The sequence below is a fragment of the Cyanistes caeruleus genome, chromosome 3, assembly GCF_971803275.1.
Source record: "Cyanistes caeruleus chromosome 3, bCyaCae1.hap1.1, whole genome shotgun sequence".
Classification (NCBI taxonomy): Eukaryota; Metazoa; Chordata; class Aves; order Passeriformes; family Paridae; genus Cyanistes; species Cyanistes caeruleus.
In genome coordinates, this window is record NC_141703.1 from 8,863,160 (window position 1) to 8,890,897 (window position 27,738).

The 27,738-nt window shown below is 40.6% G+C and overlaps 1 protein-coding gene across 1 annotated transcript in view; it reads right to left on the reverse strand.

Annotated features, from left to right (window-relative positions):
• Positions 1-1,412: 1,412 nt before the first annotated feature.
• Positions 1,413-27,738, reverse strand: part of CYBB (cytochrome b-245 beta chain) — a 32,108-nt gene continuing 5,782 nt past the window's right edge. Inside the window, exons 2-14 of the mRNA XM_023923481.2 lie at positions 26,514-26,662; positions 24,052-24,147; positions 22,541-22,651; positions 19,202-19,286; positions 18,096-18,241; positions 17,153-17,343; positions 13,403-13,532; positions 12,400-12,492; positions 10,832-11,085; positions 10,288-10,450; positions 9,319-9,465; positions 8,066-8,190; positions 1,413-7,353 (exon numbers count right to left, since the gene is read on the reverse strand). Coding sequence (XP_023779249.1) covers positions 7,227-7,353; positions 8,066-8,190; positions 9,319-9,465; positions 10,288-10,450; positions 10,832-11,085; positions 12,400-12,492; positions 13,403-13,532; positions 17,153-17,343; positions 18,096-18,241; positions 19,202-19,286; positions 22,541-22,651; positions 24,052-24,147; positions 26,514-26,558 — 1,713 coding nt within the window. The 5' untranslated portion in view covers positions 26,559-26,662 and the 3' untranslated portion in view covers positions 1,413-7,226. The remainder of the gene's footprint in view (positions 7,354-8,065; positions 8,191-9,318; positions 9,466-10,287; positions 10,451-10,831; positions 11,086-12,399; positions 12,493-13,402; positions 13,533-17,152; positions 17,344-18,095; positions 18,242-19,201; positions 19,287-22,540; positions 22,652-24,051; positions 24,148-26,513; positions 26,663-27,738) is intronic.

Below are 27,738 nucleotides of genomic sequence, written 5' to 3' on the forward strand. Positions count from 1 at the left end.
GGAATTTTTTCTATTAGATTTTTAAAAGATGAGAATGTTCTTGAGTTGGGTGGAGAGCAAGAGAACAAGGTGAGATGTTCCCTTTGTAGCATGTGTGACATTTACAAGGTGTGCAAAGTCCTGGGCAACCTTTCCCATAGACACTTCCCTCAGCAGGAGCAAACACCTGCTTGGCATGCAAGGCAGCTCTTTGCCAGCTTTCCCTGCCAGTATTTTCTCTGCTGATACCATTCCTTACCCAGTTACCAAATGCAAAAGCTGTCCCCATTAGCTGGCAATGAACATTATTTTCATCCTTTGGTAGGGGAAGACCCAGCAGCCTGAAAGAAATTCAAGGGCCGTGACATTACCTAAATAAGGAGGGAACATCTGTTACTTCTAAAGGGGAAGTAGTATCTTAATGGGTTACAGCTTAGTTTTTGCAAATGACTTGAAAGTGACATGAGGACTTTCATAATTCTCCTGGGTTTGGGGCTGGTTTTTGTTGCTTACATAAATGCAGGAGTGTCTGGTAAATTTTCCTAGTAGTCAGTTGCCTGTATCTATCTCCCTCTGACTAAGTCTGAGAACTGCAGATCTTTTATGCAGCGTGAACAGTTGGGGGATGCTGTTTTTTTCTAGCCAGCTAAGACTCAAACAGTGTCTGTCATCATGTCAGCCATATCCTGGGCTGCATCAGCAGCACCGTGGGCAGCAGGGCAGGGAGGGGATTCAGCCCCTCTGCTCTGCTCTGCTGAGGCTCCACCTGCAGTGGAGGTGCACATGGGGTGCAGCACAGGAAGGTTCCAGCACATGGGGTTCCAGCACAGGAAGGACATCGACCTTGGAGAGACCCCAGAGGAGGCCACCAAGGTGATCCAGGGTGATGGAGCACCTCTGCTATGAGGAAAGGCTGAGAGAACTGGGATTGTGCAGCCTGGAGAGAAGGCTTTGGGGTGACATAACTGGCTTTCCAGGACCTGTAGGGAGCTGACAAGAAAGATGGAGCAAGACTCTTAACAAGAGCCTGGAGTGACAGGATAAGGGGAATGGGTTCAAACTGACAGAGGGAAGATTTAGATTAGATATAAAGTAGAAACTGTTTGCTGTGAGGGTGGTAAAACACTGGGACAAGTTGTCAGAGAAGCTGTGGCTGCCCCATCCCTGGAAGTGTTCAAGGCAAGGCTGGACTAGACTCTGAGCAACCTGGTCCAGTGAAAGTTGTCCCTGACCATGACAGAAGGTTGGAATGAGATGATCTTCAAGATCTCCTTCCAAACCAAACCATTTTGTGATCATCTCACTACAAGATGTCTCCCCAAATGTTACCCCAAAGATCTCTCTAATCTATCACTGCTGCCTGTACCCTGCTCACTCAGTTAACCACCCCACCACCATGGGAGGTTTTACAGCATAAAGCACTCACAGACAGCAGCAGTGCATAAAGGGCTTTAATAGGATATTGTCTTTTTGCAGGCTACAAACAAGGAACACTGGGAAATGCTGTAAATACACACTGATATATTGGTTCTGTACTGCAATGCTCAGGCCAACACTCACATCACTGTGGTTATCCAGGAGAAGAGTTTGGGGGTTTCAGAGTGTTTGCTTGGGGAAAAGCTGCTGGAATGCCCCAGGTAGTGGTGTGAGGCTGCACAACAACCCTGCAGTCCCCAGATAGTCAGTTGATTCCATGTGATGGCTTTTACAGTGGTACCAGATGATCATCTGTCAGATTAATGCAAATACAGGCAATGGGACATCCATTAAATTAACAACAACCACTAACTGATGAAGATTCCCTGGCTGTGTTTGCCACACAGACTCAGCTGCCTGCCTCAGAGGGTGTGAAATGGCTCCCTCCCAGGTGCAGCAACAGCTGCCAGAGACTATAATCCCCAGAGGTTTCCTGTAAAGTGAATACGAGCTAATGCTGGGACACCGAGCATCAGTACGTCCTCTGCAAGCAGAATTTCACTCCAACTCGTGTTGCTGTCCTTTACACACTGTTTTTGTCATAATTTCCTTTGGTTTGTATGTCTTTGCTATCAAGTCCTTAATTTGTGCATGTGAGATGAACAAGAGTGAAGGACAGTGATCCACATATTAACTTAAACATTTGCAGCCCTATTACAGTGAGAGTATTGCATGAGTTGCTAACAATTGTTGAGAGGAACTTTAATAATTTTGAGTCAGAAGATGGCTGCTCACAATCTACAGGGTTCTTTTTCTGTCTCCTTGGGGGAATTTGCTTTAGAAACTGTTTCTCACAATTGGTTTGCAGTCTTTGCTGATTATTTCCCTTCTGCTGTCTGAGCAAGGGTAAGGTTTCAGAGAGCTTGAGTGAATTCACCACCTGAAAAGAGGATTGAGCTAGCAGTGGTTGCCTCAGATGAAAGGGAAGCATGAGAAAAAAAGCAGAAAGGGTGATAAAACCTCAGCAGTAATTGCCTTCATTAACTGTTCATCTGTTCATGGGAACTAGCACAGCCTTGGGTTGTCCTGCAGGGAGATTCACTTGTGCCCTGGTTCCATGGCATTGCAGAGTAGGAAACTCTTTGGTCTCTAGAGGCAAAGAGTCTGCAATACGAAATTGGACAATTTCTGTGCTAAAATGCCCTGCTATTTACACTGGTACTGACTTCTACATTTTGGCCTAACTGCAAGGAAATTACAGCAATTGCCTTGTTCCAGCTCTTCCTTATGCCATTTCTGTGCCCAGGAAAACTCCACCTGAATTTTCTCAGTGCTCTCAATCATTCAAAGAGAATCTTACAGAGCCACAGTGCAGATCCCAGACCTTGGTGTGGCCCAGTCTAACTCACAGGAGTGAGTTTAAAGGCAAAACCAACATAGGAAACATCCACACTTTATTTCAGAAATTACTTGGTCAAACATGTTTCTGCAATTCATTCATTCCAAAGGTCAAAAATCTTAGGGTGAATGGTATTTGCATATTTTCTGGTCTTAAACCCAGTTGATCTACAAGTATAAAACAAATTCAAGTAAAGAGTTACTTGCAGGACACTTTTCTGTAGATTGATTCCAGAATAAGAAAACATCACTTCCAAGCAACACAGATGATCTGATGCTCCCTTCACTGGCCTTTCCTTCCTCCATCTATGATGATGATGATGATTTGCAATGCAGCTCCGTATTTTGGGGGCAGTGAGGTGTTTTTTTTGGCCATGTCTCTCATTTCTGAACAATCAAAATGAAATATAGGTCAAATGCAGGGGTTTTCTTACATGATAAATGTACAAAAAGTGATTCATACATGCCAAAAATCTAGAACAGAGCAGCTCATAAATTTATTTCATCTAGAATTTAACATTAAGACCATTAAGAAGATGAAGAAAATATTATAGAGGTCCAAAACGGTCTGGTTTGTCAATCCAGAGGTGGCTACTGCCCTGCTCTGTTTGTAGTGACAGGGGAGGTTGCAGCAGAGCCATGTTTTGTGAGATGTGCTCTCCAGTGGCTGGAGCTCAGGGTGAAGCCCTCGTGCCTCTCCCTGAACTTGCACTGGGCACAAGCACTGAAAACATTGGCAAAAACATCATAGGAGTTGGAGATTTAGAGGAAATTTGCAGAGATTGGGAGAAGGAAGGAAGTGAATGGGCAAGTGAAGCTGGGGCAGCAGCAATCAGTAGATGAAAGTAGAGAGAAATCAGTGGTAGCTCTCTGAGCAGAAAGTCACCAGTCTACCAAGAAGAAGAGCACCAGAGGAAAGGGAGGGATTTGGGCCAGCAGAGGTGCAGAATGGGACTGGAGAGCATTTGTAATCTTTCAGCAAGTCTTTCAACAATTTTCCACTCCACTGTGATTAATTTTGCTGTTAGTCTGGGCTGGTTTGTGTGTGGTGAATGTAAATGAGAGCGGTAGGTTGTTAATGTTTGTACCAAGTGCAAAACTGAATGTCTGGTTCATGACAAGTAACTGCTCTGGCTTGTGTCTGTGCAACTGATGCTGTTTTACACAGTCAGGCATGAGGATCTTGGCCCTGCCAACATTTACAACATCTTAATACATGCTCCTAAATTCCTTTGAGCATATATAATTATATGTTCAGACACATTGATCTGAATTCTACCAGGGACTCATTGAAACATGAAAAAATATAAGCAGTCAACCTTAATTGCTAAGAGCACTCAAGAATGGAGCAGAATCCTCAGAGAAAGTGCCACAATGAGACCCAAACATTATTTTTTTTTGTTCAAAAATATCTTGTGTTTCACAGGCAGCTTTTTGTTAGTTTTTGTTGGGTTATTTTTTTTTTATTATTTCTAATTTAGTTTAACCCACCATCTAAGAACTGAAATTCAGAAAATCCCCACCCAGCAGGGAAAGTCTTACAAGACTTTGAAGAGGAAGACCTATTTTGCAACTGGGGTGGTTTCCCACCATGATGGTGAACAGGCACTGTAGCACTTTTTCTGTAGCCTGAAATTTAGGAAAACTTGAATTTAATTTTCCCATGTTTACATTTGGCAAGTAGAGAGCAGAGAGGGAAGTGGGGCTAGATGAGACCCAGTCATATCGAATTCTTGCTTGAATACAGCTTCTGAGTATGGCCCAGTTCCATGTCCTCCCCAAAGCCCCCTTCCAGCTCCCAAAGAAAAGGTTTGGCCAGTGGGAGCCAGGGCTGCCCAGCACCCCAGAGGGTCACAGTCTTTGAGTGTAAGGCTGACTACAGTGGATTGGAGAGTGAGGAGATTGATGAATTAACTAACTGCTTACTTCAGATGACTACATATGGGAAGACAGAGAAAATAATATATAAGAAGGGAAGGAAAACATCCTATGCTGATGCCATAAGTGAACTTTGAACTGAACTCCTAATTGCTTCCATTATTAAAACAGTTATTTTAATAATACAACAACTGTCTTTTCTTGCCCTCAACAGAACATTTGTCATTTGAGTAGGTAATTTTTTGGCACTGAAGCAGAGATCAGACTTCAGTACACTTTGTAATACACAGAAGGAGGACTTTTTCAGCCAGAGGCCCAGCCCATAGCAATAGTCAGATTGCAAGCAGTGGCATTTGGTTACAAAAAAGGATTGTCCTTGAAGCTCACCTGTAGCTCACTGCCCTTAGGACTCAAACTAGTTTGTTTCTTATATTTGTATTTCAGTGCTATCTATTTCATTATTATATCCTAGATTTAAGAAAATATTCATATTCAGACCATGACTGATTGAGCATGGTTTGTTATTTTATCAGGATATATTCTGAAATAAACTGAGAAACTCTCACTTATTCTTTCATATGTTTGAGGAAGACAATGATTTATTAATAAGCACAGAATTACTATTTCTGATTTCAAGGTAACAAATAAGCCCTGATACAAGTGTGCAGCTGGTCAGAGAATGCCACTGCAACTGACTGAGTAAGGAAAGATCCATGTTTTAAGAAAAACATGGCAATGTATAGAATATTAATGGTGAATTAGAATACACCACACCATGACTCTTCTCATGAAAAATATGCTGTCTCCATATCTCCACCCCTTGCAATTCCTCTTTGCCCACTTTATAAGATTATAAAAGCCTGATCACATTTCCATTAAAATCAAGGGAAAATATTTCAGTGCTCTTTGCACAGGATGAGACCCTCATTATATTACAGTAGCAATATTTACTCCACAAAAGAAGTTCCTTTGGCATTATTAATGTTCTGTTATGATTTAATTGGTGTGCTTCACACATAATTATGTGGATTTGAATATGGCCCTTCTGAGGGAAAGAACTGTAAAATTCGTCACCAAGAGTTGATCTTTGCCAACACTCCTTGATAACTGATATTAATAAATAGGAGCTGGTAGGCTGTCTTTCTAAAATAGCATTCAGAGCCTGGATAACATTTTAAAATGTTGTAAAGGGAGAACACATATCCTGTCTGGCAAGATAAAGTGTAAAATTTGCTACATGCAACCAGATGGCTGCACAAAGTTGTCTGAAATAGCAGAAGGAGATCACAGCTTTCTTCTGTGGCTGCAAGAACCTGCCAGGAAGGTCTTGTGCTGTGCAGGAGACAGCTGTGGAGTTTAAAAGTCACTAAGCAGGCAACCAGGATGAACAAAAGATGTGGTATACTAAACTGGGTTTTCAAGGGTTTTTACACTTGTTTTTTAAATTATTTTTCCTATGGTGTTGGCTTCATTTTTTTTTTCCCCTCTCTTGCCAGCATTAAAATTTTGTGCTTTTTAAGAGCCTGCTACCTGTAGTGTCCACACAGAGGCACTGTGCTATGATAGTCTTGTGCACATCAGAAACTTTACTCACAGCTATTCCATGACTGTGAATAAAGTGACCATTGCTTTCTCAAAGCCTGTTTCACCATCACAGAGGAACAGCTGAGCAATAGGGCCAAAGGCGCTGTTTGCATCTAAGAGTGCTTCAGAAAGTACCCATTAAATCATTCAGCAACAACTTTTCTCAGCCTTCAGAAGCAGAAATGGCAGTCTTGAAAACACAAAGCCTCTTCTGGTGTGGATCCATGCCCTGTGAGGCTGAAGATGTGAAAGCGGGGGTGCTCAAAGCAGCCGAGCAGTGACTCACGTGTCAGGTTGGACTTGGGTTGGACCCGTCCTTGTCATCCCTTGGCAGCTGGGGCGGCTCTCAGAAACCCAGGTGGTTCCTTTTCACTTCTTCACTTTCCTGAGAAGAAGCAACTTCTTTTCAGCTGCATGTGAACTCTCTTGGAGAGGATGTTTAAGGCTTATGTTGGAAGCCTGGAAGGTGTTGGTGAGCAAAGGAGTTTTCCTCTCCTAGGGAACTAACTTTCCCAGTCACCCTTTCCCAGCTCCCCTTGTTCCAGGGACTGGCTGCAGTCAGGATAAGCTGCCTCCTAATACAAGCATTATGCTAGAATGCTTTATTGTTTAATAGCACTAAGCTTTATGAGTTTGAATTGGCTCCCAAAAGCAAATGGCAGCCTCCACTCTTCAGCAGTCATGGCAAATAATAGGAGGATAAAGGCAGTTAATTGAGGGGGAAATCCCCTCACATAGAAAAAGAAAACAGATTTCTACTAAATAAGCAGCACACTGAGGGCAGTGAAAACTTCCCAAAGGTAAAACTTAACTCTTTTACTCTACCACAGAGCCCAAATAATTCCCAAGAAGCAAAGGGAACTGCATTAGTGTAGCTGAAATTTAGAAGCTGGGCTGTCTATCCCAGACTCCAAAGAGAAACAGACTTGGTCTTTAGACTTTGCATTTAATGACTCCCACATGCTTGGGAGTTAGAAATTTTCTTTGTTAAAAATGAAGTGTACTCCTCGTGGATCAGCTTCTGAGTTGCTGATGCTCTGCTTGTTGAGTGTGTCAGCCAAGCCCTCAGGGCCACAGAGAAAAACACCTATTCTGGAGCTGTTAAGAAAATGAAAATATGGTCAGAAACTAGGTGTGGAGCAGCTGGATATTCTTCATGTAAATAATTTTTATGTTCTATAGATGCAAGTTTTTTTCCCAGTTACAGGAACTGAAATAGAACAGAACATCAATCCCCTAAACCTTATAACCCCTTAAAACTTATTGCTGCTTCTAAAACAAATGCTGGGTTAAATCTCAGCTCAGCCTTAGTGAAGACAGATTTATTGACCTCACTGAATCAAAGAAATAGAGATTCAAAGAGTTTATGGCACAAATTCCTGAGAGGACCTTTTCTGGTTTTTTCCAGCAAATTTTGGGTGGTTAGCTAAAGGTCATCCATATTCAGGTTTGGTTTCTAGAAGTAGAAAGTGGTTTTGGAGGTATTTAGACACCACCTGCTATTCCTATCTACTTCAGCTAGAAGGATAGATTTAGGTTTTTTCTAAATCTTCTGCTAGTAATTAGACACTCCAAGAAGCATCTTGTGATAAAGGAATGTTTTTTTAGAAAATGTAGGTCAAAATAATTTGGTCAGGGTCATAGATCACATCCATGACTGGAAAAAGAATAGAAGATATCTGAAGTTAGGTAGGGGGGAAGAAAACGCTCCTCAAACTTTATCAGCCAAAGGAACAAGATTGTGCTGTATGGTGTGTGTGGCCATTAAATAGAGGAAGTCCACAGACACTATAAATTTGCACAGATTTACCCAGGATGCTTCCCAGCAATTGTTTTGAATTCATTTTCCCAGTTAGGTCTTCCATACAAGGTTTTCTGTTTCAGTCCTGTAATCACATCTTTCTCTTCTTCATGGTGCACTACAAAGTGAGTGGCCTGTGAGAAATGAAAGAGAAAGGACAATTAAATCTGACAGCATTGTGTTCCAGTTAAAAAATAATAATGTCAGTATTAATTGAATTATTTCCCTAATGAGATTATGGAATTTACGATATTTTGCAAGGAAAACTGAGACTGATAAAATCCTATCAGTGTCTACCCCTGCCTTCTCCCCAGACTGGGTGATCTCAAGAGTTAAAGCTATAAAACACTGAACATAGCAATTAATTGTCGGGTATTTTTTTTTCAATAGACAGGTTTAGTCTAAGAACTCCAACATAGGACTGCAAATTATAAAATCCTTTCCCTTCAAATACAATAACATGACTCCCTTGACCATAATGAAACTCTTCCAGTTTGTTCTCTGGAAAGTTTGATTCATATGAGGAGGTCTTGCCTATGTAAATTCAGCTAGATTAGCTAATTAAGCAAGAAAGAGAAGATGTGGTTAAAGGCATAAGTTCAGGCCTTACAGAGTTCTGCAGCCCTTTTATATGAGACAAAACAAGTTCCAGGTAACCTTATCCCCAAATAACGTGGAACTTTTCTTCTCTCCTTTCCGTTTCTTTGACATTGCACATGTGATTACTTCCTTGCTGCTCCCCCTCCCTGTCTGTCTAGCTGAGCTACAGAACTTCAGGCACATGGTGAGATAAATGTAATATAAAACATCACTGAAAGTAACAGAGTGAGAGCCTTTCCACACTCAATCCCACATTCTCAAGTGCCTTCTCCTTTGCATCCCCACAGCAACCTGCCAGCACAGGACCAGAGAACAAATATTTCTGCTGTTGTTCAAACTTTGTGCATTGGTTTCCCTGGTTCCTAAAGCTCTTAATTACATGTTTTAGGCAGCATCAGCTGTTTTAGAGACTCATACATGGTGAGCTGAGGTTCCTCCTGTGAACAAAGCCTGCTTCCCACAGAGCACAGCCAGAGGAAACCAGAAGTCAGTGAACATTAACAGCTGATCCCATGTAACTTCTGATGGATAACACCTGCCTGCATTCAAAACCTCTGAGAGCCAGATGGATGCCCAGGATAGAAGACCATTTGAGTAGTTATGACAACAAATTTTCTAACATTAACCCCAATTTTATGGCAGTGATATCCTCCACTGGTTACCTGAGTTTCATCCCAGCCTGTAAGGTAGATGTTATAGCTCAGAAACTCTGCGTTATTCCTCTCCTGCATTTGAGCCTCCAGAGATTGCAAGAGGTCAGCAAACCATTCAAAGGCATGAGTGTCCCTGCAAAGCCAGTAAAAATAAATCTGGAAGAGACAAGAATGAGCTGTCAGGGGACACAGGCATATGTTCCTGGGTTTATGACTGCTGACAGAGTGAGGATTATAGAGTTCTTGTAAAAAATGTCCCAAACACTTCAGTAGATGGGTAGGATGGTATTGAAGCTACTCAGGAATTTTGCTGCTGGGAGGGTTATAAAGCTCAATGACTGACTGCAAGAACAAGGAAATATCTTCCTATTTCTCTTCCACGTTTTTAGTTTGCAATGTTTCCCCACTTATCTCCTTGTAAAACTGTTTGTTCGGACATAAATAAAAGATTTAGAAGTGAACTCTCTTTCTGTCTGCTGCCAGGCAAGATAAAGTAGGTAACAAAGCCAGTTCTGTTCTCTGAATATGACCATAACCCCAAAGTGTGACCCCACACCTCTGCACAGGGAGTTTCCAGGGGTCAGAGGGGAGAGGAGGATTCTTTCATTGCTCTTCCACTCATGAAAAGTGTTTCTCTTTGTGCAGGTGAAAGGAATGCAATGTTTACCCAGGCTGTATTAGTGCCTTGAACTTTCTGTTTCTCAAGTAGATGAACACCATTTCCACTGCAACTGGAAATCCCCAGAGCTACAGTCAGGATTAGCATATGTGATTTGGCTTGTAGGCTAGTTCTCCTTTCATTATATTTTTGCTGTAGACCCTCCTGCTTTCTTCCTGCTAACCTTGAGAGGCAACTGGACTCTTCCTTCTTTTAGGACTCGTGCATGCCTGGAGCCAGACCTCGTTTGCTGTGCCTGCTTTGATTTGGGCCCTTGGACCTTGAACAGTCACAGGGGTCTGGGAAAAAGGACACAATACCTTCTTGAGCTTTAGGTTGGTGGCATCATGGCAGTATTTGTACCAGACAGACTTGAGGACAGATGCAAAGGGGGTGACCCCTATTCCAGCTCCAACCAGCATCACAGTTTCATAACTGAACACATCCTCACTGGCTGTTCCAAAGGGACCGTCCACAGCTATCCTGGAATTGAAAGTATGCTTATTAAATCAGTAGTGAATATTTAGTAACACCATTTAAAATAACAGTTAAAAGTTATTTGTCTGCTGCAATGCATATTTGGACTGAATACTAGTCAGCAAAAGGAGAGGTGGAGTTGATAGAAAAAAACTATCTACTAGTAAAACTAGTAAAGAAGCATCTAATTAATTAGTAAATACTAGTAGTATTAGTAAACTACTATTTACTAGTAAATCTACTTGTAAAACTAGTAAAGAAACATCTGAGACCCACATCTGTGTCACCATTTAAGGTTTGTATCACTGGTGCCATCAAATTTGCTGAGCAAAATTTAAACTGTCACAGGTGTTTACTGACTTTACCATGGAGACTCTTTGTACATACTTGGGCAACTTCCATGCCTCCTGGAATTCTTGTTTATCACACCCACAGGCATTGAACAAGCCCTCTGTCCAGTCTCCTACGATACGGACGTGAATGCTGAAGTAATCCTCCTCTGGAGCAGAAGTCAGTGTAAATGGGTGCCATTCCAGTTTAGACACTGCTGGACATTTGACAAAAATGTATTGTCCAACCTCCATCTTGAAGCCTTTTTTCATCATCTGGAGCTCAATTGTCTTGAAGGGATGAATGACCACCTACAGTGAGAAGGGCAACATGAAAAATAAGGAAAAGAAAATGTCTTTCTTCACTGACCACTGATGTATCACACTGATGCATTTACATCCACCATCACCAACATCATCCTCTGCTATGAGAGCAAGGAAAGCAGGTGAAACTTTCTTCTCAGCAGACCTGAGAGTGAGGAACAGCACACGACAGGCAGATGAAAACCTGCAGAGGATGATGATGTTTTGGTTGAAGTATTTTTTGCACCACACTCCAAAAGGGACAGGCCAGACTGGCACATCTTGTAACATATCACCAGGTCTGTGTGTGCACACTGTTAATTCCAGATGGATCTTACCCAGTGGCACAGAGCACAGAGCTAATGGGCCTGGCTGTAAATATAGAGACAAAAACATAGGGGTATTCTATAGATATTGGATAGGTAGTACCACTGGAAATGAAAGATTTCTTGTTTTAGTTGGGTGAGACCTTGGCTATTCTCTAGAAACAATATAGAAGCAAAACCAGTAACTCTGTCACTATAATTTTTAATCCTAAAGTTATCTGCTAAAATTATTTTCATTTTTCAAAAGAGATTTGTAAGAGTGAGAATCAAGTCTCCCTGTCTGTTAATTCAGGTATTAACCGTGGTGTTTAGGATTGTGAAGGAAATTTTCTGCCAACAGGCCAAAAAACAGACACCATAGAAATATAATGTAGAAGTGGCTCACAGGATATTTTGGTAAAATTACCAAAAGCCCATCAGTGTTTAGGAGCCTTCCAATGTGTCAGCATCATTACAGAGCACAGGAGAAACATGTAATGTCACCTCCCAAACCCTGCTATGATTTGAACAGGCTGTGTCCTCAGCAGCACAGTGCCATGTGAGGAAATTACACTGGGAAAGGCAGGATAGTTTTCATATGTTTGAGCTTAGTGCTGTGCTAATGTCAGAACTTCAGGATCAGTGTTAATGTCTCTGAAACACATCATGGGAATGGAAGCTCAGCATTAGATTTGGATGCATAAAATAAATACACTCTAACTTGTTTTCAGGGGTTATTTGTTCTGTGTCTCAAATTAGTCTCAAGTCTCTGGAATTTCTGCACTGAGGAATTTTTCACCCAATACAAAGAAAATTCATTTATTTTCTAAGATTCAGTCCAGTGCCTTAGCTAGCTTCCTCCTCTTGCTCACTTTTAGAGGCTGCATTTGGATGTTAGATAATGGCATCATGACAGCAGTCAGAACATTCCTTCCACTGATGACTTTGGTGTGTAGGAGCCTCTGCTGCACCATTTGGAAAAGAAGGTGATGGTATTGAGTGCAGCATCAGCACTTACCTTTGTGATAACAACCTTCTGCTGTGACCTCCAAAACCGCACCAGCCGCTCACACAGGTACAGAAACATGGGACCTACCACCCACTTCCATGTCTGTAAGCAGAGGAAAACAAGTCAGATGATGAAAATTGTAGAATCATAGAAAGGTTTGGGTTGGAAGGGATCTTAAGGATCATCTAGTTCCAACCCCCCTGCTGTGGATGGGGACCACTTCCACTAGATGAGATGGCAATTTAGATCAAATCAAATCCTGGAAATTCTATAAGCAGAGGTGAAGTTCAAGTAATTTGTGTTCTTTATTAACTAGATCAGGGAATCCTTAAGATATATGACAGCTTCAAAATTCTGGTCAGAGAGGGAATTTCTTTCTCTGTTGAGTGTTGCAGGTGGCTTTTTAGTTTCTGCTAAAGCTACAGCAAGGTATTTTCCTGTGAGTAATTTTGTCTCTGTCTAAAAAAAATTTAATGAAGTGAAATGTTGAGTAAAACTCTTAAGGTATTATTGACTCAAGTCTGTATTACTGCAGGAAAAGATGTGGTTTCTTTTAACAGATCAGTCTGAAATGTGAAAGAAAAAACAGCCTGGTTAATCAATAAAAGCTGAAGTTTCAAATTCACATTTCCTGTTTTCTGCTAATGATCATTAGTCCATTAATAATGTTAAACTATTTATTATGAGAATGATAGCACTTCCTTGATATCCCCAGGAGCCATTACTTTGCAGTTTTCTTTTTGGATAAAAAGTACCAATTGATTTTTTGTTTTTTCCATCAGTTTTTTTTCTATCTATTGTGCTTATTTTACAGCAGAGTGAAAGTGTGTTGCCTGTCTGGAGTCCATTTCTGCTTACAATCCATTGTGTCAAAATCTCTTGCTTCATGCAAAGAAAGCTGCCACTGAGAAGTACTGAGGGTTATATGGCTGGTTTTTTATGCAATTTAAAAAAAAAATAGCAAACTGTGAACATTTTCAATTGGATTAACACACAAACCAGCTGTTCTTACCATAGGAGGATTCCCTGAAAACTGGGGGATTGGGCAAGCCTTGTTCTTGCCCCAGTGACTGAAGTTCTTGTAGCAAATCTCTGGGTTATGTTCAGCCAAACTTTCAGCTGTCTGTCCCCGTACAATACGACTGGGAAAAAAGTAAAGATCATTAAGGCAATGACATGAAAATGAAAGTATCTGTTCCTTACTGTTACTCTATTTATACACTGCTCTATTTATATGAAGCTGTTGACTTCTGCACTGCTACAGTTTTGATACAGCTTTGCTGCCCTAATGTACCCACAAAGTTACCATGAAAGAAATAAAAATGAGGAGGGAAGTTTGTGGGATAAAATCCTGATTTCAAGATTAAGTGAGGAACTGAGAGTTATGTCCATTACCACTTCTAGGATGTGGTTACAATTAGAAAGCTTCATTCTTATCTGAGTTATCCTACTTTTTTATCTGAGCCACTACAATTAAAAAAATAAAACAAAAAAAAAAAAACTAAAACAAAAACAACGCTGGCAAAAAAACCAAACCTGACCAAAATAAAAAGCAACCAAAACCCAAAACCTGGAATAGGCAAGTTATCAATTTGCTACTGACCACTACAGAGATTATTTCTGCTGTTTATTTTAGAAATTTGGAGATCCCTTTCCAATATACATTCTTCCTTTGGCCCTTCTTTTCCCCCTAATGCTGTGGAGCAGCTGTTCAGGTGCTATGAATAAATACAGATGCTTTTGACACAAGAAGTTATTGTAGCTATAACAGCTTGCATCAGCCAGTTATCTGGCCTCAATATTATTGCTTGGTTGCTTTTATTTTTGTTTTTTTGTTTGCTGTTGTTGTTTGTTTGTTTTAGTATAAAGAATCCTGACTGATCCAGTACAGCTGTATTTCCAGTAGCAGAACTGGTGCAGAGAGGTAATTTCAGTTTTAAGAGGGAAAAGTCTATTCTTTTTCACTATTTTCTGCTTCTCTCTGGAGTTCTGCCAACCTCAGGATCTTAATAGAAAAATTCAGATTAAGATCTGCTGAATTTTTCCTAGAAACAGTCTGCTTCTGATCAGGCTGTTCAGTTTTATGTCAATGTGATTCTTTGATATCTTCTCTCCATGACTTCCCTTTCTGCTTTTCTAGCTCAGTTTCTGTGGACTACACTACATTTCTGATATTTCGAAAAAACCCAATTGTATCTAAACCATATGCATGCCTAGTTTTGTGTGACAGACTTTTCAGAGGATTGTTAGAAAACCTCTGCACAGTGTTGAGAGATAAGACATTGCTCATAAATATTACTAATGAACCTCTTCTTCATTAAATGTTTGATTAATATCCTGTCTGAAAAATAAAGGGAAGCAGTGACACTGTCCCAGCAGCATCACGAGTTTCAATTTGCAGAGACATCAGCAGTTACAGTTCACTTCCCCACTAATGACAGCAGGTTCAGCTGAGCCGCCCCTGGGATGAGTTACAGGAACAGGAGGAGCCCACTTCCTCCACTGCCCACCCCATTGCTTAAGGGAAAGGGGACCTGGGGGTTTTTGCCTTGCCCTATGCTCTGTTCAAAGTTTGACAATGTCAAACTTCACAAGAGAAAGAAAAGGTTATTTCCTCTTAGCACTCAGTGTAGATGCTCCTTCTAGTACTGTAATTAACTTTTCACCAGTATAGCCTTATAATTATTTTTTTTTTGTTTTCCTTTAATTTCAAAAGAGTGAACTGCACCTCTGTAATCTCTCCTCTTTACATTTACTGTGTTGGGAAATTTGGGACATTTGACACACAGCTCATGCACAAAAGGATCAGTGCTTCAAAGGTGCTGTAAAAGCTTGTAACAGACAAAAATTATCATAGAATCAAAGAATTAAATCACATAATTGCTTGGGTTGGGAGGGACCTTAAAGATCATCCAGTTCCAACCCCCCTGCCATAGGCAAGGACAACTTTCACTGGACCAGGTTGCTCAGAGTCCAGACTTGCCTTGAACAATTCCAGGGATGGGGCAGCCATCACTTCTCTGGACAACCTGTGCCAGTGCCTCAACACCCTCACAGTAAAGAATTTCTTCTTAATATGTGATCTAAACCTACTCTCAGTTTGAAGCTGTTCCCCCTTGTCCTGTCACTGCGTTCTTGTAAATAGTCACTCTCCATCTTTCTTGAATCCACCCTTTAGATGCTATCAATAACCTTTGACTCAGCTTTCTGCATACACAAGGATGGTGTGTTTGTATAGATATGTGTGACAGCCTTCTCTCCTCTGAGATAAACTGGCATTTGTATAACATATATAACATATAACATCTTGCTTTGAGACTGTTAGTTCATCCTCATTCCATGACACCCATCTTTGCACACTTGAGATGCCTTCCATGAGTGTAACAAGCCTGTCTTTCTTAGTGTATTTTCTCTGGATTCAAAATGTCATTATTACCTTTAAGGCCAAATAAGGCCACTGAGTTCACAGCTGGAAAATCATCCTTCCCTCTACAGATGAGAATATAAGAATAGTGTGTATCTGCTGAATATGTACATCTGCTTCCAAGGGATAGCTGAACTTCACTGGCAACCAGTGCTGCCCAAGCTCTTGCTTTTCTTTTAAGTACAATTAACATGGTGAGAGTACAGTGAACACAGAAGTAAATAAAAATTCAACTTTTCTTAAAGATATGCTCTCCACTGACCTCTAGAAAGCGTAATGCTTGCTTTCTGATAGCATTGTGTAGTAAGTAATGGCAAGTTTGGACACTGTGTCAGCAACTAGCCAGTGTTTGCTGCAGAAAACATGAACCACGTGTCCTTATCCTTCCACAAGTTTTTCTCAAACCTTTTCCTTGTTATGAAAGTTGGAATGAACAAATATGCTGGGGGTGATTCCCATCTGCTTCTATTTTTGTTCATCTTGTTTTACTTAATTTCTGTCTTTTTTGTGGCACTAATGGATTGTAAGGAAGTGGTTTTGAATAGTCATTTTTGCTGGGTATTTTTGAAGTACACTTTCTGTTGCATATAGGATTTCCTTTAAAATGGGCAATGTAGCATAATTATGAGCTATTGAAAAGTAGCTTCGATACTTGAGTCTTTTTTCTTTATTTACCAGTTCTTTGGTTTTATAAAATGGATTTAAAGTTCATTTTTCTAAGTGCTAAAATTGTGTTTGTGTAGTTCTAAAACTGTTTCATTAGGCTTTCAGCTCTTTCAGAAGAATATATGGAATGAGGCAACAGCAGAAAAAGATGTTTAGCATTTGAAAGTTAGAAAACTTTACAAATGCCTATTTCTAAGTTAAAACAGCTAAAAATCTGTTCTCAAATACTGCTGATATCACACACTCATCCAAGCCTGAAACATAAATATATATCACTATAGTTTCTATTATCCAATAAAATTCTAGACTTCATGTAATTTTTATACTGGTATCTCCTTACAAGCATGTATGTGATGCAATTCCTCTTAGGAGAGAAAGGTAAATTAACAATTAGAAGCAGAAACCTTGGAAAAGAGCTTTGCAATTAAGATATCAGAAGAAGCTGAATGCTGATGAGCTTATCTATGCCAAAGCCACATGAAACCTCCTGTGTGTGGACAGCTTGTGTGAACGTATCCGTGAGAGCCTCTTGACTCTCAGAGCCTCTATTGGCCCATCACTACCATCAAAAACAGCTGACAGTGACAGAAGTCCCTATACTCATGTGTGAAGGGGACTTTAAATGAAGACTCAGTAGTTTTCAGATATTTTGTGATAAGTGCAAATACTCACCCAGCACCGTGGATGACAAGGCCAATAAAGAAGATGACAAAGAGATGGTGGGTGTACCAAAATAGTTCAAAGTATGATCTCCGGATGGTTTTGGTGGATGAGGTGATGATGAGGATGAGGGCCAGGGTGATGACAACCCCAGTGATGCCAGCCAAGTATGTGAAGGCCACATAGAGGCCCCCAATGGGATTCTGTGAAATAATTGCACACATTGGTCTAAGGAAGGGGCTGCACCAAGGCAGAGCCAGTTGAAGCACCACTCACCAAATCCTTTACCTTATTATAAGTCCTTAAGTCATCTAATACCAAATTTCTATTTCATTTTTGTTGCAGATTTACCTTTCCTAAAGTAATTGGAAGTGGAAAGAAAGGGCTTTCTTTGAATTAACACACCCAACATGGTTTCTTACTCTGCCATGGCTCAGCAGGACTGGTTTGGGGAAGGTGTTCGCACAGCTCTGGTGTTAAGAGCTGGAGTCCTACATCCATATTTTGAGAGCTAAATGAAAATTGTCCTCTGGTGCTGCACGGCTGTGGGACTTATAACTCAGGCAGAATTTGGATGCTCAGTGCAGAGGAGTAGGGAAGTTCCTTCTTTTCTTTTTCCCCACTGACCAGAACTTAACCCACCCAGCTTCAAAACTTTTGCCTTGATTTCTGTGTCCCTTTCTGAGTGCCATGTCTAATCAGAACACTGTTTTACAGGGTATGTTTTGACATAATGTTTTAAAACTACTTTGAAATCCTCAGGTGAGAAAGTTTAAAGTAGTGCCACAGTTCAGCAGCAATATTACTGGCAAATATAGAAGAATGGATTCTACAAGGTTTTTCTGCAGGATGGCCCAAACCCAGATTGTGGACACCAGAAATAGGCACTCAAATGGTCTCATATGATCATCTAAACAAATGTAACAATGATCCTTCAGAGTCTGATACCACCTACCGCAATGGTTTGTCTGAAAAAGTTGACATAGCTTTCATTTGGTTTGTCTCCAAGGCCAGAAAGCACAGCTGCCAGAGTGCCTTTCTCTTCAACACGGGCTTGCACACTCCACTCAACGTTGAATAAGTGTGCAATGGTGTGAATTGCTAGGAGTGACACAAAAGGAATAATCAGCACTGACCACAAGTACTCGGCGGTTTTGGGTAACATTTGAAACTTTGTCACGTTTGTCAACTACGGCGTAAAAGCTTTGCTGCTCTTACCCTCCTCATCACAATTGCAGACCACTGATGTGTTTTACTGTTTAAGTTTTACCACCTTAAATTTACAGTTTTTGGGTGGGGAAAGGAAAGAAGTAAAGAGAAATTTCCAGTTTCATATTTCATATTTCCATATTTTTTGTTCAACAGAGGCTTTCAACGATTCAAGTAGTAGTACCCTAACATACGGGATACCAAAACATGGAATGGGTTAAACTGTTCATCAGGATTATCCTCATCCAGGACTTCTGTAAAAGAGCTGAGAAGTGAATCTGGATTTCTTTGGGGTCACATTTGTAAGTGCTGCTTTGTTCTGTAGTTTTGCTAATAATCATCAGTAATATTCTCGCTGGGCTGAATGCATCCAAAAACCTAAACCAGCTGAAGTGTTCACATGAATTCCACTACATGTTTATGTAGGGTGAAATTGTACAATGCTTTTCAAAATTTGAACCACCTCCTATAAGAAGATACCTATTTACCTTCAAAACAGGTCCAAGTTTTTAATATGCTTTGTTTTAATAATTTCTATTATTTGCTTCAGATATGCCGGATAAGAAGTAAGTCTAAATAAGAATTAAAACCAGTGTATCCAGTTCTCAGGACATTGCTAAACACCCTTTATTAAACTATCATAAATAGTACTGACAGTTCAAAATAAAGGTATTCTTTCTTATCTTTTGCTCTCTGACAGTTGGCACATATCTGGAAAATGATTTAAGCCTTGGCACACACTGACTCCTTTAATGGAATTAGGTCTCTGCCCATACCCTTAAGAACTTGAATGCTGCCTGGATTCCACACAAAATACACAAGAAAGCAATAAAGAAACATTAAAGTACCAACCAGTGTGAAGGGCGATCATCCAGGCCACCATTTTGTGAAAGGTGAGGTTTCTGTCCAGCTGTCGTCTGATACGGGTAGAGCAGCACTTTGGATTGAAAGAAAAAGGTATTTGAAGACTATTTGTGTTGTTTATGCAGACTTTTTAAATGCAGGGACAAAACAGAAGCCCTGAACACATTGCTAGGAAAAAATTCAGAATTCCGAAATGCAGATAAAAATGTTTCCCCTCGTCTTTCAGGAAAGAGAAATTACAAGTTATGTTTTAACATGTACCAATGAAACAAAGTATTTGATAAGGAGAAAAGAATTTAACATCCAGTATGACAAATATATCTTATCTGTTTTAAATTGCACATTATAAACAAAAGGAGGGAATCACAGTCTGCCATGCAAAATTTGGGTGTAACTGTCTCAGGGAGTTCCCACCCCAAATGTTTTAGTTGCCTATGGGGGTGATATGAAGGCATTCCTTCCCCAAAATACTGGGTTTACTTTTCAGGCACTCACAACTTGGTTTTGGAGTTACCCAAAAAGAAACAGCAAAAATCTCTGTGGATACAAACCAAAGCAATTAATTTTCAGGAAAAACAGAATGATATTTTCATTATTAATGATAATGGGTTCCTAATAGAGCCTATCTGAATTGTGCTGCAGTCACTGAGAGTTTTCCTGAAGCCTCAAGTCCCTGCAAGGCTGGCATTTGCTGTCTCCACACAGCAGAAGGCATGATTGTCATGTGTTACATGTTTACACTGCCTTTGCTGACTGGATAAGGGAACAAAACACTATGCAAACTACCACAAATATTTCCTCACAAGAGGCAAACACTCTGGAGCTGTCACCATGACTTCAGCCTATAACAACAACCGGGAGAAATTTGGACTTTCTGTATCACCTATATTGAGAGACAACAGAGAATAGAGTGAAATGTAGCATAGTGAGGCAGTGCTCGACTCCCTTGCAAAAGCCCCTTGATCTGTCTGAGAGGTGAAGGCCAAGCAATGGCAGAGGGCTCCAGCTGCCTTCAGTCATGAGGCTCACTAAGAACAGTGAATACAGCAATGATGGGAATGCAAAACACAGCTATCCTTTCAATTAAAACCAAATAACTCTGTCACATGTGATTTCGGCAGGATGGAAAGGGCGAGACTTTTCAGTACATTCCCATTGAACACTGTGTTTAAACAATTCTTTCCTCTTCTTGACCCAATGACACTGCTGTTGGTATCTCTACTCTTCCAATAAGTTGACATTTAAATTATTTTTCTTATAGACCCTCACAGTTGTTACCTGCAGAGCATAGCTAGAGACAACAGCACAATAAGCACAAGCAGCTGTCCCCCTGTGCTAAGGCCACCACAGTGCTGCCACTGCCATTGGCTCACTGGGCCATGTGTGTTTTGCTTAATATCTAAAATTACATCCTTCCTGAGGTGTAGCTTTACTGCAAAAAGCTAAACAAACACCAGCTGGCTGAGAGTCCTATTCTATGTCCCTCCCTGCCCTCCTTGCTCACCCCAGAGCCCTTTGCTGCCCCATTCCCAGATCTGGCAGGAGAGTGTGCTGCCAGCAGGAATGGAACTGTATCTTCCTGCCTGGGACTCACTTTTGTGCTGGGTGTAGCCTGAGTGACTCTACCACAGGGCCCAAGGCAGAAGAACTGACTGTAGCCTGAATACCAAGAGGGACAGCTTTCCCAAGATCTTGGTTAGAAAGTTAAGTTATGTATGCTAGGAGAGGAGCAATTGAGGACGAGTAGCACAAAGAATACAATTCTCAACACCCAGAATCAAGTTTTGGCCTTCCAGTAGTCTCCATATGCATCCCCAGATCTTTCACTGCTTTGAGTTCAGAAGATCTCTGCCCAGATTGCCTTCACCTGTACAATCTCAAAAATATCTTATATGATCAAGAGCCCATCATTATTTTCCAGTCGCATTCATCCATAGCAACATTAATTCTTTCTAAATTTGTATTCATTATTGACTTCTGCAGGCAGAGGATTCAGCTCTGGATTTTGGCTGATACTTGCTGAACTGCCTTAGGGCAGGGAAATAACTTTAACCCTACAGCTTTATTTACTATCCTTTTTCCTTTTACATGAATGGAGGGTATGGCTGTCTGTTCTGTAGCACCTCAGGATCTGAAGGAGTATAGGAAAAGACTGAAAGCCTGACATGTGTTTCAAATTTAATATTCCTAAGTATTATTCTCTAGAAAGGCTAGAGCACTGGGTCCTATGTAAATCAAATATATAATTTAAGAGTTTAATGTGGCAGGCACATCTCATTTATTTAGCCACACGCAGTGTGAGGATGTATATACTGGATGAAAGCACAGCCTGTTTTGTCTTTGGTTATTTCTTGCTTCATATGCCACTTTCTTCCCTTATGAAGGACTCTTGAAACACTGCATGTATTTTATCACTTCCTCTTCTGCTCTGCCTTTTCAGCCCCCACAGGCTGTCTCATTTGCATTAAAAAATTTATACTGGGTCTAGAGATGAAAAATAACTTCTGGGAACTGGTTTTGTTGATCATGTTTATGTTAAAAGTGTCCAGAAAGAAAGGAAGAATCATCATGCATTTGGAAAGACAATTAATAAGCTTGAGGAGAATATTACTTTTTCACTGGACCATGGCCTGTATTGTCTGCATTATTTCTGCTGTAATAGCCAGAAATCTAGATTTTGGCAGTGCAATAGAGTCAGTACTATCATAGGAAGCCTCTCCAGCTGTCACTTAGGATCAGTTGTCCTTTCCTTAGTGTCAGTTCCTCAGTGCTGTGTATAACATCTGCATTTGGGAGCTAGAAAAAGTCAAAAGGCCTGTGAACTGTTTCATCTGAGATGGAAATGCAATTCAGACAAGAAAGAATGTCATTTATGAGCCAGTTGAAAAACAAGTCCCATTCTGAAAGTCTGTAAAAGACCACATTTACCTTAAGGACTGAGTATGCAAAGACAGGTAGGGGATAATATTTCCCTCTCTAAGTGGGTGTAGTGTCAGTGACAAACAGTGGATGTGTGTGAGCTCAGCTTTTCTGCCAGCCAAAAGAGGGACTTTGCATCCAGGGCAGGACCATGCCCAGGAGGCAGCTAAAAAAGAGGGCTCAAAGGAGAGTAAATCAAAGCTAAACTCTCAACAGAGCTCTAGATATCCCATGGGCATTAGGCCTCTGTCTTGCTCATAGCAAAACTCCAGGCTTATCTGCTTCTTGTAAGAGGACATCCTCAAAATATGGTATATTTGGGGAACTTGGACAAAGTTTCCTGGTATATTTGCAAGTCTGTTTAGGTTATTATCTTTCATAAATTTTGAAATTCTTTCTTCATCTTACCGCACTTGATCCTCTGAGGAAGGAGAGCAGGTTTCGACATACTGGCAGCAGAATCAGCATGCAATTGAAATTCAGGCAGGCTGCAGGGGCTCTTGCAAGAGCCAGAGCACGCTGAAATTAGAGAGATGCTGCTGTTAAATGCATTACCTAAGACATTATCCAGGGCGTGGATAGGTGTTGATTCAATTTACCTATTATATCACAAGTTGTAAGGAGTGTGAGATCTAGAGGTCACATTTACACCATGAATGTTCAATGGAATCATGCTCTGGTCAAGTCAGAAGCACATGTGCAGGCAGAACACACTCTTACAGACAAACAGACTCCTCCTGTTTTCAGTTTTGGATTAATATGGTTGTTGAAAAAGCTCCCTGTCACGTCTGGCATTCATCAGTCAAATGCAGGTGCAAATCTAAGCCATTAGTGGAGCTGTGTGTCCCAAGGCTGTAAAGAGTCTGTGGGTTCACTTGGTGGGGATTATGGTAGATGGACAGTTTATAAGAGAAGTGGTTTAAGTTCTCTGTCAGTAAAGGAATCTAAGGAGATTTGTTGCCTCAGCTTTTAGAAATCTGTTTTCTTAATGCTGGTCTTTACACCCTGAATTATTTAAGATTTTTGAAGTGTTTGAAATGAAGGAATAACGACCATATCAATCAAAATGCAATGCAGGGAAGAAAAATAATGTTTGCTCTCCTTGCATGGATTGAGACCCTTTTAGGTTTTAGACCACAGCTGTTTGGGGTTAGACTCAGCTCTACTTATCCAAGCATGAGTCTCTGTGATTTCAAAGGCAACTGCACCATGATTGCAAAGGACAGCATTTGATCCACAGACCAGAAGCCGTATGCAGAATGGGATTTCATGCTTTGTAGAATTAAACCATGGCTTTGCAAACCTTCAGCAAAATGCTGTGCTCTGTAATCTGAAGCTTAGGCTGATTTTTATGTCTGTGATCAGAGTTTTAAAATATGTGAACAAATTAATTTTCCCTGTCAATTGGTCATGACCTGTGGTAGCTTTGGAAGCAAGTTTGTAGTAGGACACACAATGCTGCATTAACCAGTTGGATTACATGGGATAGCCCAGGATCCAGGATCACTTCACTACCTGACTACCACTCACACTCTTGATGAATATGAATGATGGTTGCTTTTCAGAGCCAATATCTTTATAAATTATTCATGCTCTGAAAAATAATTGCAAGAAGAAACAACTGCACAACAGTTCAACGGTGATATTTTATTCATCTCTTGCTTAATAAAGTAGCCACAATTAACACTTAATTTAATTACCAGAAGCATAATAGTTAACTGAAAACATCTTTAGAATGGGATATCTCTATTTTGTGTACCAGCTTTCTGTTCAGAAGCACTGGATATCTGCCTGCATTCAGTTTTCTGCTTGCATGTGACTTCTACATGAGCCTGCTGCTCCAGCCACTAGATCCAGTTTTGATCAACTAAAACTGCTCAAAATTGCTGTGTGCCAAGATAATAATGTCTTGTACTTACGCCAAGAAGCACTCTGGTGTAGAAGAATTTTGGTGGGACATCATACACAAGATAGTACCACCAAAAGAGGAAGACATTTAAACCCAGCCACACAAGCTGAAAGAGAGTTAAACAGGAAGTTTACAGTTTGTTGTTAGAAATAATCCATCTGAATTTACACAGTTCTGATAACAGTCAGTTACTTCCCTGTGCTCCTGTTTGAGCAGAGAGCTGTACTGCAGGGTGTAAAGTTTTCAGCAGGGGTGATAGAAGCCTTTGTGGTATAAATAGGCTCTGATGTGTGAACACAGGGTACAGGAGTTGCAATGAACCAAATACAGCAATGTGCAGCTGAAACATTCTCATCTGTCAAGGAGTTTAGGGTTGGTTGTATCAGGACTGCCAAATTACAAGTGTTTAATCCTGAGCCCAGTTAAATCTTCAAATACTATTGAAAGTTAGGGACTCTTCCAAATGACAGTTCCACAGGCACATTAACCTATGTGAGAGACTTGGAAGCTATGCCAAAGAAGCTTGAGATCTACATTTAGATGGGCTAAATTACACATAGGGCTGAATTCAAGAAGAGGGTCTGAAATCAGGGAATATTCAACACAGGCCCTTTGGTGGAGTGTAGACTACTCAAAACCAGGCTTCTTTGTAGCTGTACTGCAGAATTTTCTCCACTTACACATCCTGAGGTGCAGGTTGTTTAGGGAAGGTTATGTTATTAACTCTTAGGCAGCTACAAGTCCATCTGGCAAAAAAGATCATAGTGAATCTGGATATTTGCCCTCCTGGAGCTGGTTGGCTGATTTCACATCCCATATTGAAACAAATCTGTATTAGTGCACTCCGTCTAAGTAGTTTTACTAAGTGGTCCACAAAAACAGAGAGAAAGTCTGAGAACTGGAAGAAACCCCAGAAAAGGTGACATTACAGTTCCTCGACCCTCCTAACCCATATATTTTGCTAGTTCTTTGGCTCAAATAACACTGTAAAAAAACTTGGGATTATTTCAGATCTTGAAAATGTAAATAAATACTTGGAAATGAAGGGATTTCCATCAGGGTAAGGCAGTATATAGGAAATCCCCAAGTCCTCATTAAAACAACAAGCTCATCTCAGAAGTTCCTAGGATATTTATTAAAAGTGACAGTGGCACACTCTGCATGTTCCTGGTTTTTTTCCCATCAGTAGGAATTGTGTCTGTCCTGTTTCTGTCAAGATCTGGACAACCCTGTGCCTGCTCAGTGTGCAATAAAGATGTAGAGGCCAAAGCAGAACACTTAGGTAAGTTTTCCAGTAATCTGTCCTTTTAGCTGGTTTCTTTATCAGCATGTCTGTTAGTTCCTTCCCTATTACCCTGACCTTGTTATAGCTTTGAGGTTCAAAACCAAATTCCTTATTTGAGCGAAGTAAAGGCCTCTTACTTAATTTTTTTTTAATATTTCAGTTCTGGTGAGGAAAAAAAAAAAGAGAAAAAGCCAGAATTCACCTCTTGGCAGTTTCAACTTCCTCAAGTCACTGAAGGTGACAGCAAACACAGTCACTCCCTTTCAAAGCACTCAAGTGCCACGGCTATGGGATTATGTTCCTAAATTACAAGGTCATACACAAGTACTGATTGCTCATAACAGCAGAAATACTTCTTGGAATAAAGATGCTTATATTTCAGTCACCACAAATATGCAAATTCTATGCTTTCTTTTTCTTCTTCTCAATATTTACATCTACTAACAACAGGTAGCCACAATATCTGGACCGCTCTTACATTTTGGTTTTGTATATGTTTTTAATATAGCTATATATATGTATATAATATATGCATAGAGGTATACCTTTTAGTCTTTGTATCACACTGTGAAGTAAAAAAAAGAAAACACTAGAATATGAACTTAGTTTTCTTCAAGGAGGACTGCCTTGCTCACACTTTAGCACTTGTAAATGCAACTGGGATTTTCCAAACTTCTAAATATTGCTCAGAATTAATTTAACCCACATTCATAGCCCCTCTATGCAAACTGTAAACAAATTCAATTAAAATACTAGTTGTCTTAATGAAGGATTAATGAAGCTCTGTTCTAAATTCTTGAATCTGACATTATTAAATATTTAATACCATCAAGACACTGTGTTTCAGTTACACCCACTTCTGTTCATAAAATTGCAATAAAGGGTGATTGTTTTAATTGCTTTCTCTGTTGAAGTGCACATAGCTAAATGAGTTTTTAAGTTATTTGTTTTGCCTAACTAAAGTATTTCTAACAAAGCGAAGTTGATACATGACCATTTCTCAGTTAACAATGAAGCCTACAGCAACTGAAATACCAGAAATTATTCCCTTGAAGCATTTCCCTGCATTTGCTGGCCAGGTTTCAGCACAATCAGGTGCATGTTTCACTGGCACAGTGAGAACTGCCTGGCACAGCTTTCTGTAGAACTTTTCACTAGACACAAATCACGATAGAAATTGTACTTACAACGACGAAGATGGACAGTCCTTCATTCTCCACCCAGTTCCCCATGGCTGCCTGAGATGTGTGTGCACAACGGCCCCGCTCTCTCTGGGACAGCCTCTGCGTCTTCTCTCATGAGGAAGTGAGAGCAAAAGGTTGCAGCACCCTGTTTCCTTTCATTCATTTGGGAAATTAGTTAACCATTTAATCATGACCCCAGTTCTGTTTCAAGTATGCTTCTACCTTCTTTTCATATGACATTTCGTACCTCAAATACATATAAACTGTTGAAATAGACTTTTTCATTGTGATACAAATGATAGAATCAATTATACAGCTGGTCAGGTTTTCTTCTAAAAATATATTGCCACTTTATATAGCTTTTAATGCTGAAGTGTAACATAGAAAGTACAGAAGAGTTACCTCTGTCCAGACCTGTCTCTTTGTAATCACCTCAGGACTGAGGTGCAGTTCCTCCTGATCTTTGTTGATAAATAATCACTAGTACTATTTATCTTCCAGTAATTCGATGCCCACAGAAACTTGAAAGTGAAATCTAACATTCCTCCCTGTCTGGTACATTCAAACTTCACTAAATTCCTTCCAAAATATTCTGGCCAAATCTGAGGACATATGACACTGGATAGGCTTTTTTTTTCATGGTTTTGAGTCCTGCAGAATCCCCTTTGATGGCCATCCCAAATGGATCACAGAATTATAGAAGGATAGAATGGTTGGAGTGAACTTTAAAGATCATCTACTTCCAACCCCCTGCCACGGGAAGGAGGCCACCCACTAACTCAGGTTTCTCAGGGCCACAACCAACCTGACCTTGGATGCTTTTGAGGATGGGGTAACATTTCCAGGGATGCTGGATGTCATCAGAGGGTCTGGTGCCCATATTTTTGTTTATGGAGGTAGCCTCTGAAGTTAAACAGTTGGAGTGGCTAGGGAAGGAAAGGAAGGGGGCAGTTCTGATTCATGGATGTCCATTCTTACAGTGAAGACAAGCCTTCTCTCCCTGATCAGGAATGGCAGCGTTCTCACTGCCTTTTTCTTCCCCCTAGCTCAGGGTAAGTTACTTGTGCCTTCCCCGGGGTGAGCCAGCACAGGTATCCAGGATGCTCTGAGCTTCAGGAGCTTAACCTTGCCTGGAAGCTCCTCAGGCACCACAGTCCCTGAAACATGGATTTATTGGCTCAGGAGATTTCTGGCAGGCTACAAAACCAGAAGGGGCTGATCTTGGATC